The following is a 12,086-nucleotide window of genomic DNA, read 5'->3' as shown; positions in this document are numbered from 1 at the left end:
GGGAATTTTTTCATAAAATGAGAAAATGCTTACATTAAGAGGAGCACATTTTTACATGTGAGATACAAAAAACACACAGTATAACCTTAACTTGCCTAATAAAATGTATGTGCAGAAAAATACAAAAGGAGCCACACCAAAACACAGAGGTGTTGTTCCTGGGTAGGGGCATAGGGGCATTAAAAGTCCCCTTTCCAGCCTGCAGTGAGCCGAGATCGCGCCACTGCACTCCAGCCTGGGCGACAGAACGAGACTCCGTCTCAGAAAAAAAAAAAAAAAACAAAAGCCTCCCTTCCACCTCTGTTGTGGTTTCTGTATTTCTACAATGTTTTAAAATAAGTAAGGTTGACTCAGAAAGGCTTACTAGATATTCAGAAAAAGATTTTATTCTTCTGCTGAAATGTTTGAAAGTGAAATTATTTTGTAGAGCATTTTCCCTTTAAACTGCAAAGAAGCCCCAAGGTCATTGGTACTTGGAAGTCCAGGGAGAAAGAGCGCTGGGTTAATGATGGAGAAAAGATAGGTGGGCAGACTGGGGCGTAGTCCCTTGGTGTGGACGCCCCAGCGTGCTCTTATTTCAGTGCTCACCCTGTTACGTGTGTCTGGGGCCACTGACTTTCTCCTGCAAGTTGTGGATCTGAATTTAACTCAAATGGGGACATGGGGGCAGGAAAAGGGACCTGAGCTTTCTAAGGGGTGGGGATGGGAAAACTGGTAAAGAAGGTGGTTTGTGGGTTTTCAGGTGCACCTAGTAGAGGGAAGTGCTGGGGGGAAGCAGCCTCCCGGGCCAGGCTGGCTGGAACTGCCTTAACTTTCCCACCTCTGCTCAGCCCACCAGCTTGCAGACCTGTGGCAGCGTTGTGTTGTGAGAGGCATGTGCAGATTTGGGAGTGCTGCAAACCAAAGTGCTACCTGGACGAGTAAGCCCAGTGTGGGAGTGTGGGTGTGTGGGTCTGCAGTCACAGGCTCTGTCTTTGCGATGGGATGCCATGGGAAACGCTAGGATTTTACCTGGTTTATTAAATTGCTGAGTGGCTAAAAAGATTCCTATGGGTGGGGCTGGCTTATTTCTCTTAAACGATGCCCTTCTGAGGGTACATGTGGTTTTTAGGAACACAAAAGATTCCAAGTCCCTCATGACAAACACAATTCCGGATCTCTTGCTGTAGGCCTTGCAAGGCGGGGTCCAGGCTGCTCCCTAGGAGGGCCCCGGTGACTCGAGCTTGTTGGCGATCATCTGGCTGACCTTGTGCAGGGCCTCCTGGAACTGGGGGTACTCGTCCCGCACGCGGTCCAGGATGGTGGCGATCAGAGCCAGTCGCTTGTCCAGGCGCTGGCGCTCCAGCACTAGGGACTGCTTGGAGCGGAACAGGAACACGTAGCGCCCCTCCTTCACAGCCTGCAGGTGCTTAAGGCGCGTCTGCAGGGCCACGATCTCTGAAAGGTTCTGGGTAGGAAAAGAGACTCCATATAGGGCTATGCAAACCAGAAGAAAGACACCTGCTGGCCCCCCACAAACTCAGATTCCAGGAAATGCCGAAGAGGAGGCGAGACCTACGCCTGAAAAGGGACGGCGTGAAGGTGTTGCGCCCCTGGATCTCAGGGAAGAGGCTGAGAGGCCTTGGGTCGGTGCTTTATGGGTCACCCATCATCACCGTCTAGGAGGCATTCTTTTTTTTTTTTTGAGATGGAGTCTTGCTCTGTCGCCCAGGCTGGAGTGCAGCGGTGCGATCTCGGCTCACTGCAAGCTCCGCCTCCCGGGTTCACGCCATTCTCCTGTCTCAGCCTCCCGCGTAGCTGGGACTACAGATGCCCCTCACCAGGCCCGGCTAATTTTTTGTATTTTTTTTTTTTTTTTTTAGTAGAGACAGGGTTTCACCGTGTTAGCCAGGATGGTCTCGATCTCCTGACCTCGTGATCTGCCTGCCTCGGCTTCCCAAAGTGCTGGGATTACAGGTGTGAGCCACTGTGACCCGCCGGCATTTTTTTTTTTTTTTTTTTAGGCTGTCTCGCTCTGTTACCTAGGCTGGAGTGCAATGGCACAATCTTGGCACACTGCAACCTCTGGCTCCCGGCTTCAAGCGATTCACCTGCCTCAGCCTCCCAACTAGCTGGAATTACAGGCACCCACCCCCACCACCACGCCCGGGTAGCTGAGATTACAGGCGCCCGCCACCATGCCTGGCTAATATTTGTATTTTTAGTCGAGATGGGGTTTTGCCATGTTGGCCAGGCTGGTCTCGAACTCCTGACCTCAAGTGATCCACCTGCTGCGGCCTCCCAAAGTGCTGGGATTACAGGCGTGAGCCACCGTGCCCGGCTTAGGCAACCTTCTTGACACCTGCCGTGTGTCAGGCCCAGTGCCAGGCACGTTCCCCTCATCATCTCAGTTGGCCAGGCCAGAACCTTGGAGCCATTCTCCACCTCCGTCTCTGCTCACACCACAGCCAACCCAGCAGGAATCCCATTGGGTGATGTTGGCATCACGCATATGCAGAGCCTGATGGCTTCTCACCAGCCCCACAGGGGCCGCCCTGAAGCACTGCAAATAGCCCCAGATGCCCCCAGCATCCATGCTTCATCCACATGCAATGTTAGAGCGTGCGGGAGCCCGCTAAAGCCCAAGTCACCTCTCAGCCCCAAAGCCCTCCTCTGTGTGCCCACCTCCCCAAGAGAAAAGTCCAGAGTCATGATCGTGCCCTCCCTAAGGCCGCACACAGTCTGGGCCGCCCCTCTCTGCCTGGGTCTTACATACCCTAACCTCCCCAGCCTGCCCCACTGGCCTCTAGTAGCCCTTGCGCAGTCTCAGGCTTCTGCCTTGCCGGGCTGTCCTGTCCACCTGGGGTGGTTTTGTAGGCTGTCCCCTCCTTCAGGTCTGGACTCCAATGTCTGCTCCGCAGGGCCTTCCCGCATCACCCTAACTCAAAATGTCAATCCCTCAGTTCACCCCAATGACCCTGACGCTTCTTTCTCTGGTTTATCTTCCTCCAAAGCATTTACCACCACCTAACACACCATTTCCCTTTTTCTTTTCTTTTCTTTTTGAGACAGGATCTCCCTCTGTCACCCAGCCCGGAGTGCAGTGGTACAACCTTGGCTCACTGCAGTCTCGACCTCCCAGGCTCAAGCGATCCTCCCACCTCAGCCTCCTGAGTAGCTGGCACCACAGCTGTGTACCACCATGCCTAGCTACAACACACTGTATCTTTTAAAATTATTTTGCTCATCATCGGTCCTCCTGCCCCAGGAGGTAACCTCTAAGAGCACAGGAATGTTTGTTTTTTGTGTTCTGTTTTGTAACCCTCGCACACTGAACATGAGCCCAGCCCATAACAGATACTCCATCAACATTTGTCAGTGGAACAAATCACAAAGCCACAAACGTGTGAGCAGCCGGTGGTGCTATTACTGGCCTGGGATCAGGAGAGGCCGTGACCTGATCAGGAGAGGCTGTGACTCGCACAGAGGGGACGCAGGACCTCTGTGTGAGTGGCACGTTCCATGGCCTTCATCCCCAGGGACCTCCTGGGACACATTTACCTGTCGTTTGAGGGCCCCAAGCCGGGTGAGGTTGGCCTCGAGTGTGTCGAAGTCTGCCTGAATCACCGACAGCTTTTCCTGCTTCTCTAGGAGGGAGCTGCTCACATTTCTTTGTGTTTCTTCCAGTTCCAGGACGGTTTTGGTGCACTCGTCGGTGGCCTAGGAGAATCACAGGACCATGCTGGGCCCCTGCAGCCCGGCTACTTGGCGGACAGGGAAGAGTCAGGCTGGGAGGACCTGCCAGGCACCTTCCACACACTCCATCCAGGGAGGCTCCCAAAGAGGAATGGGAGGGCTGGAGAGGCGAGGCCTGGGAGATGCCAGGCCCAGCCAGCCCACACTGCACACTGCTCCTTTAAGGCAGGTGTGGCAGAGAGATGGGGGCCTCAGCGGTTCTGGGGCTCCCCGTGCAGTGGGTCTGTCCCCAGGCAGGAGACTGGCACAGTTCAGCAGCCATGTGCCAAGGCCAGGGCTGAGGCTGTAAGGGCCGAGAGGCAGGCTGGGGAGCCTGGGAAAGAGGAGGGTGGGGGCCTCTGCTGAGGGAGGAGCGAGGCTGGGGCCATCTGTGCGGTGTTCGTTCCGCCTTCGGGGAAAGCAGCACAATTAAGAGAAAGAAAAGCCAGGCAGGCAGTGTTTGGCAGCTGACATGGCCCAGGGGGTGATGCAGGAGACACAGTGACTCTCAGGGCTGGCTGGGGACACGGAAGGTCTTTGGGGTGGGGCTGGCAGGGGTGAGGACAAGGACCCATCAGTGATGGCGTCGTGTGGGGCGCAGGGCCTGGGGCTGGAGAACTTGAGTGTGGCTTGGAGCAGACAGGAGGTGAGGGGTGGGTATGGGGGTCCTGGCAGGGGACTGAGGTGGTGCCCAGGGCAGCAAGGAGTGGTCAGGGGCCGGGCTAGGAAGCTGAGGGAGGGATGGACATCAGGAGTAGCCAGTGTAGTGGAAAAGGACTGAGAAGAGGCCACTCTGCCGCCTCTCTCCAGAAACTTCCAGTTACTTCCAGATGAGCAGCCCAGGCATGTCTGTCATTTTTGGCTAGCCTTTCCCTACAGGGGTGACTTCAGCACTCTCCAGGGAACCCTCTGGGTGACTCTGAGAGGTGGGCACCCATTTCACAGGTCGGTAAACCAAGGCTCTGGGAGGTCAGACCGTATGCCCCAGTCAGGAATGGTCCAGCGTGGCTCCAAGCCATGCTGTCAGCTGTCCCCAAGGCCACCTCCCCACCCACGGCTGTGGTTGCTGTCACATTTAACTCTGCCCCCCCACCCCCCAGCAGACGAGGCCCACATGCTCCGAGGTCACACAGCGGGTCAGCGGGGCCGTGGGGCCAACCTGGGAAGTGTGAGTGCAGGGCCCCTGGCTGGCAACCGTTGAGGTGGTAAGCACCGGACAGCACCAGCTGGGCCCTCCCAGTGCAGGCCCAGTGGACATGGCCTGGTGTATGCGGATGCAGGCTCTCGAGGCGCCCGCCACGTTCCCATCAGCTGGTCCCCGGTGCCCACTCGAGCTCCCCAGCATGAGCTGGCCTCTTCCCCAGAACTCTATGCCTTCCCAGTGCCACCTCCGATATGCAGGGAGGGGCTGAAACACGGCCGTCTCTGGGTGTCAGCAGCTCTGTCCGGTGCGGGCATTCTGCAGTCTCCCAGACAGGCCCCGTAGCAGCAGCAGGTTAGCAATGCTGAGCACGCCCCTCTAACAGCCTCTGGATCCTCACCCCTGACCCCGAACCCAGCAGCAGGTTAGCAGAACTGGGGATGGTCTCTCTGCATCCTCACCCCAGACCCAGCACCCAGCAGCAGGTTAGCAGTGCTGAGCACGTCCCCACTGCAGCCTCTGCATCCTCACCCCGGACCCAGCAAGACGCCTTCCTGGAGTGTTCCTTGAATCCCAGAGAGAGGAGCAGGCGCCCTGTTTCCTTTCCGCTGCTCCCTACCTTGCGAACGTCCCTGATTTTCCGGCGCAGCTCAAGCTGCTTGTGGTGGAAGTCGGTACGGGTGAGCGCCTTCCTGTCCATCTTGCGCTGCCCCTCGGCCTGGGTGGTGACGGTCTCTCTGCGGGCAACCGCCAACTCCATGGCACGGATCATCTTCTCCTGCTGCTTCAGCAGCTGCCCGAGCCTGACCTGGGAGATAGGACAGAGGGGCTGGGGCTGGGGCAGGCCTGAGCTGCAGCTGCAGAGAGAGTGGCCGGGGCGCTGGCCTCGCTCATCCTCCGGTGACACGCATGGGGATCAGCGGGGAAACAGTGAGGCCTGTGCCGCCAGGAGGAACAAGGGACATGGAGGCAGCAGCCCTGGGTGGGAACCCGGAATCCACAGGCAGACAGTGCAAGGTGGAGAAATGGCCGAGACCTGAGGACACCAAGGAGGTGTGAGAACTAAAAGCAACTAAGCCAGGGTCAGATCCTGCAGCAGAAAAAAATCTCATTGAGAAAATTGGTGAAATCTGATTAGAGTTTGTAGTTTGGTTAGCAGTATTGCATGAAGGTTAATTTCTTAGTTGTGACAATGCACCTTGGCTTGGGTGGAGGACCTGGGGCTGGGGACTGGGTTGTAGCGTGAGGATTGGCTGCGGGGGCGCACAGGAACTTTCTGGAGTCATAGAAAGGTTCTATGTCTTGATGGTGTCAGTGGCTACGTAGATGTGTGCGCGTGTTAGAACCCACCAAACTGTGCTTTTTAAAAATTTTTTTGAGACGGAGTCTTGCTCTGTCACCAGGTTGGAGTGCAGTGGAGCCATCTAGGCTCACTGCAACCTTCGCCTCCCGGGTTCAAGTGATTCTTCTGCCTCAGCCTCCTGAGTAGCTAGGATTACAGGTACCTGCCCCCAGGCCTGGCTAATTTTTGTATTTTTAGTAGAGATGGGGTTTCACCATGTTGGCCAAGATGGTCTCGATCTCTTGACCTGGTGATCCACCCACCTTGGCCTCCCAAAGCTGGGATTGCAGGCATAAGCCACTGCACCCAGCCTTTTTATAAAAAAAATTTTTTGAGACAGAGTCTCCTTCTGTTGCCCAGGCTGGAGTGCGGTGGCGCAATCTTGTCTCACCGCAACTTCCACCTCCCAGGTTCAAGTAATTCTCCTGCCTCAGCCTCCCAAGTAGTTAGCATTACAGGCACCTGCCACCACGCCCGGCTATTTTTTTTTTTTTTTTTTTTTTTTTTTTGTATTTTCAGTAGAGACAGGCTTTCACCGTGGTGGCTAGGCTGGTTTTGAACTGACCTCAAGTGATCCACCCGCCTCGGCCTCCCAAAGTGCTAGGATTACAGGCGTGAGCCACCGCACCCAGCCCAAACTCTGCGTTTAAAATAAGCATATTTTATCTTATGAAAGTTATGCCTAAAGTTGATTTAAAAGAAAAAACAGGCAAGAATCCCGAAGATAAGCGGGGTGAAGGGAGACCAAGCTTACTCAGGTTTAAAATGTACCATAAAGTGACTTGGAGCCACACTAAGAAACACTAAAAAGTCTGTGTGGCAAAAGACCCCCTAAACAGAGGGCAAAGACAATGATAGGTCAGAGACACTATTTTAATAGGTATTGAAGACAGGGGTTAATAACCGAATACATAAGGAACTCCTAAAAAATGTTAAGAAAACAGGCCGGGTGCGGTGGCTCACGCGTGTAATCCCAGCACTTTGGGAGGCCGAAACCGGTGGATCACCTGAGGTCAGGAGTTTGAGACCAACCTGGCCAACATGGTGAAATCCCGTCTCTACCAAAAATACAAAAATTAGCCGGGCATAGTGGTGCATGCCTGTAATCTCAGCTACTCAGGAGGCTGAGGCGGGAGAATCACTTGAACCCGGGAGGCAGAGGTTGCAGTGAGCTGAGATCGTGCCACTGCTCTCTAGCCTGGGCAACAGAGCGAGACTGTTTCAAAAAAAAAAGAGAAATAAGAAAACAGCCTAATATGAAAATCAGCTGGCCGGGCACAGTGGCTCACACCTGTAATCCCAGCACTTTGGGAGGCCGAGGCAGGTGGATCATCTGAGATCAGGAGTTCAAGGCCAGCCTGGCCAACATGGTGAAACCCCATCCCTACTAAAAATACAAAAAATTAGCTGGGTGTGGTGGCACATGCCTGTAGTCCCAGCTACTCAGGAGGCTGAGGCAGGAGAATTGCTTGAACCCAGGAGGCAGAAGTTGCAGCCAGCTGAGATGTGAGTGCCACTGCACTCCAGTCTGGACAACAGAGCGAGACTCTGTCTTAAAAAAAAAGGAAGTCGGAGGAATTTCCTAAGTATAGAGTTACAGAAATCAAGACAGCAGGGCATTGGTGAAGGGACAGAAACAGAAATCAGTAGAACAAAACAGCCCAGAAACGAACCCACACAAACGTGTCAGCTGATTTCAACAAGGACTGGACGGTAGTTCGGTGGAGGAAGGGCAGTCTTTTCAGGAAGCAAGCAGGGCTGACTCCAGTGGACATCCAAATGCAAAAAAAAATTAACCCCAGTCCACAACTTGCACCATACACAAAAATTAACTCAAAATACATTATGGACCTAAATGTAAAACCTAAAAGCAGGAAGCTTCTAGAAGAAAACAGAAGAGAAGCTCTTCGTGACCTTCAGCTAGGCAAAGGCTCCTCTGATAAGCTACTGAAACGATCCGTGAAAGAACAGACTGAGGGGTGGGTGCCGTGGTGCGCCCCCGTAATCCCAGCACTTTGGGAGGCCCAGGCAGGAGGATCCTTTGAGCCCACAAGGTCAAGGCTGCAGTGAGCCATGATTGCACCACTGCACTCCAGCCCGGGTGACAGAGCGAAATCCTGTCTCTAAAAAAAGAGAACAGACTGGGTAATTGGGCTTCACCACACAGAAGAATCTCAAATGCATGAGGCTAAGCAAGGAAAGTCAGGCTCAACATGTCTCACTCTATTTGATCCATTTATGTGACATTCTGGAAAAGCCAAAACGACAGGCATGGAGAGAGACTGGTGGCTGTCATGGTGGCTGGGGTATGCGGTGAGCTGACTACAGAGGGCATGAGGGAATTCGAGGATGAGGAAATATATCATGATGTGGCAGTGGCTACATGATTGTACATCTCTATCAAAACTTGTAGGGCTGGCTGGGCACAGTGGCTCACACCTGTAATCCCAGCACTTTGGGAGGCCGAGGTGGGCGAATTGCCTGAGCTCAGAAGTTTGAGACCAGCCTGGGCAAAATGGCGAAACCCCGTCTCTACTGAAAATACAAAAAAATTAGCCAGGCATGGTGGCACACACCTGTAATCCCAGCTACTTGGGAAGCTGAAGCAGGAGAATCGCTTGAACTTGGGAGGCGGAGGTTGCAGCGAGCCGAGATCCCACCACGTCACTCCAGCCTGAATGACAGAGAGTCTGTCTCAAAGACAAAACAAAAAACAAACAGACAAAACAAAACAAAACAAAACAAAAAAACCCAGAAAATCCTTATAGGGCTGAATGCCCTAGGCTGTGAGCTTCCACTCAACTGAAAAACCTCAATTAAAAAAATTAAAAAAAGATAGATAAATAACACCAGAACTGAGAAGAAGGTACAGATATGACTGCCACCATGTGCTTTTTAGACAAGTAATCTGTCAGGCTGTTACAGTCAGAATTTATACACCCTTTGACCTAGAATCTCACCTTTGGGAACCTAGTCTAGAAGAAAAAAAAAGAACCAGTAAGGAAGGATGTGATTATAATGCTGTGTGATGGCTGATTTTAGGTTAACGTAACTGGGCTAAGGGATGCCTGGATAGCTGGGAAAACATGATTTCTGTTTTGGGTAGAACTGTGAGGGTGTCCCTGGAAATGATTGGCATTTGAACCAGTGGACAGAGTAAAGATCCCTCTTGCCAGGGTGGGTGACATCATCCAATCTGTTGAGGGCCTGAGGAGAACAAAAAGGCAGAAGAAGGTGGTGGGATGGGGTGGGGTGGGGGAACACTGGGCTGGGATGACACCGTTGCCTCCTTCTCAGGTCTTAGACTTGACTGAATCATGGGCTCTCCTGGGTCTGCAGATTAGATGCCGGATACTAGGACTTCTCGGCCCTCATAATCATAAGAGCCAATTCTCATAGTAAATCTCTCTCTCTCTCTCTCTCTCTCTCTGTGTGTGTGTGTGTGTGTGTGTGTGTGTGTGTGTGTTGTCTACTGGTTCTGTTTCTTTGGAGAACCCTAACACACATTGTGTCTAGGACAAAACAATAACACCAACAACAAATTGGAAACAACCTGAATTTTCACCAACCTGGGACTGGATCAATAAATTGTGAAATATCCATAGTATATATTGTAACTGTTAAAGAATGGGTTAGTATCCATGTAGGGCCAAGGCAAGCCCTGCCTGTGCATTTGTGTGAGATCTGAGAAGGTGAGAGGCCTTATCCTTGCAGCGGCTGACACAGTCACCCTGGCTGAGGAGGGGGAGCCGGGGAAGAAGGGACAGGGAGGAGCAGCCCGGACCTTCTCTTTGGCCCCCACTCTGTGGAGGAGAGCTTGTCTTGCTCCAGCAAACACACGTGGCTTCTGTAATGTGAAAAGTCAATTAAATTTGGTATTTTTAAACACAACATCTTATTAGCATATGCACTTGATCTGAAAAATAACTCAGCAGAGGAATTTCTATTTAGCATGGCATGGTGAAAGTGAGGCCCATTTATTTTATGAACTGCTCTTACTGTTATCCTTAAGGCCCTGAACCTTTAGCTTGATGACCACTTGCAATTTAATTACCAGCCTTTTAAAGGCAATGAAATCTAATTGTGACCATGGAGAGAAAACGCGGCTGTGAAGGATGAGATGGGGGTGCTCTCTGAGCCCTTCTGTGTTGTGAGACTGTCTCACAGTGGGATACGTTAGAGGGTCACAAAGTTTGAGGGTTACAACCGGCATTTAAAAATACCAGCGTGCTGTGATTACATGGAGTAGGAATAAAACAGCATTTTGTGAGATGACATGCACGTGCTTGTGTGCGTCCTGTGTTGTTCATGCACGTGCCTGCGTGCGTCCTGTGTTGTTCGTGCGTGTGCCTGCGTGCGCCCTGTGTTGTTCGTGCGCGTGCCTGCGTGCGCCCTGTGTTGTTCGTGCGCGTGCCTGCGTGCGCCCTGTGTTGTTCGTGCGCGTGCCTGCGTGCGTCCTGTGTTGTTCGTGCATGTGCTGTGTACGTCCTGTGTTGTTCACGCGCGTGCCTGCGTGCGTCCTGTGTTGTTCGTGCGTGTGCCTGCGTGCGTCCTGTGTTGTTCATGCACGTGCCTGCGTGCGTCCTGTGTTGTTCACGCGCATGCCGTGTTGTTCACGCGCGTGCCTGCGTGCGTCCTGTGTTGTTCGTGCGCGTGCCTGCGTGCGTCTTGTGTTGTTCATGCACGTGCCTGCGTGCGTCCTGTTGTTCATGCACGTGCCTGCGTGCGTCCTGTGTTGTTCACGCGCGTGCCGTGTTGTTCACGCGCGTGCCTGCGTGCGTCCTGTGTTCATGCACGTGCCTGCGTGCGTCCTGTGTTGTTCACGCGCGTGCCGTGTTGTTCACGCGCGTGCCTGCGTGCGTCCTGTGTTGTTCGTGCGCGTGCCTGCGTGCGTCCTGTGTTGTTCGTGCGCGTGCCTGCGTGCATCCTGTTGTTCGTGCGCGTGCCTGCGTGCGTCCTTTGTTCGTGCGCGTGCCTGCGTGCGTCCTGTGTTGTTCGTGCACGTGCCTGTGTGCGTCCTGTGTTGTTCGTGCACGTGCCTGTGTGCGTCCTGTGTTGTCCATGCGCGTGCCTGTGTGTGTCCTGTGTTGTTCGTGCACGTGCCTGTGTGCGTCCTGTGTTGTTCATGCGCGTGCCTGTGTGCGTCCTGTGGTGTTCTGCAATATTTCTGCACATTAAGAGCAAGCGTGTGCTGAAAGCTGGGTCAAGGGGGACGTGCGCTTTGCCAGTGCTCGGCTGGAGTGCAGGTCACTCTGCTGGAGCGGGTCGCTCCCTGGAAATCTCACCCATTGCCACCAGCCAATGTGGCCAGTGTGGTTCCCACAGGAGCCCCGGGGGAGCCGAGGCCTTGGTGTGGCCAGGTCTCCAGAGCCCAAGGGCTGGCACCCAGCAGGCCCTGCCACGCCGCTCTCCTCCCCTCACCTTCATCCTGTGGATCTCGCCCTTCATGGCCCGGATCTCCGTCTGGCCGATCTCGGAATCCACTGAGGAACGCATCTCTTTTGCCAGTTGGATTTTTTTCTCCCAAAGCATAATCTGGTGTCTTTAGAGGTAGGAGAGGCAGTGTAAGAAATTAGGAGTTTTCTTCTGATGCTTCGGTGAGCTCTCACTCTAAGGCTTTACAAGGCTCTCAAGCTGCAATGGCAGAGCCAAGCAGCTGCGACAGAAAGCGTGAGGCTCTCAAAGCCTGAAGTGTTCACTACTGGGCTCCTTACGCAAACGTTTGCCAACCTCTGGCATACAGGGGGAGGGAGGGAGATGGGGGTGGGGAAGAAACAGAGAGACAGAGAGAGAGAGAACAGGGATATATAACTGTAGGAGCTGAGAAAGTCAGTATAATTGATAGAAGCTGACTTAAGAAAAAGTAAAAAGCCTGAATACAACAATAGT

General features: G+C 53.3%; 1 protein-coding gene across 5 annotated transcripts in view; it reads right to left on the bottom strand.

The window, feature by feature from the left end:
* Positions 1-364: 364 nt before the first annotated feature.
* The window catches only part of CCDC40 (coiled-coil domain 40 molecular ruler complex subunit), a 66,860-nt gene continuing 55,138 nt past the window's right edge, over positions 365-12,086 (bottom strand). For 4 of the 5 annotated variants that reach the window (XM_063598798.1, XM_003818255.4, XM_063598799.1 and 1 more), the window contains 4 exons: positions 11,619-11,739; positions 5,475-5,663; positions 3,541-3,699; positions 365-1,447 (listed from right to left, as the gene is read on the bottom strand). In XM_063598798.1, coding sequence (XP_063454868.1) covers positions 1,199-1,447; positions 3,541-3,699; positions 5,475-5,663; positions 11,619-11,739 — 718 coding nt within the window. In that variant the 3' untranslated portion in view covers positions 365-1,198. Of the gene's footprint in view, positions 1,448-3,540; positions 3,700-5,474; positions 5,664-10,103; positions 11,365-11,618; positions 11,740-12,086 lie in introns of those variants that run through there. The other variant, XM_063598801.1, reaches the window with a different exon arrangement.

Source organism: Pan paniscus, chromosome 19, assembly GCF_029289425.2.
Source record: "Pan paniscus chromosome 19, NHGRI_mPanPan1-v2.0_pri, whole genome shotgun sequence".
In the NCBI taxonomy this organism is placed as follows: Eukaryota; Metazoa; Chordata; class Mammalia; order Primates; family Hominidae; genus Pan; species Pan paniscus.
This window is presented reverse-complemented; position numbering and strand designations above follow the sequence as displayed.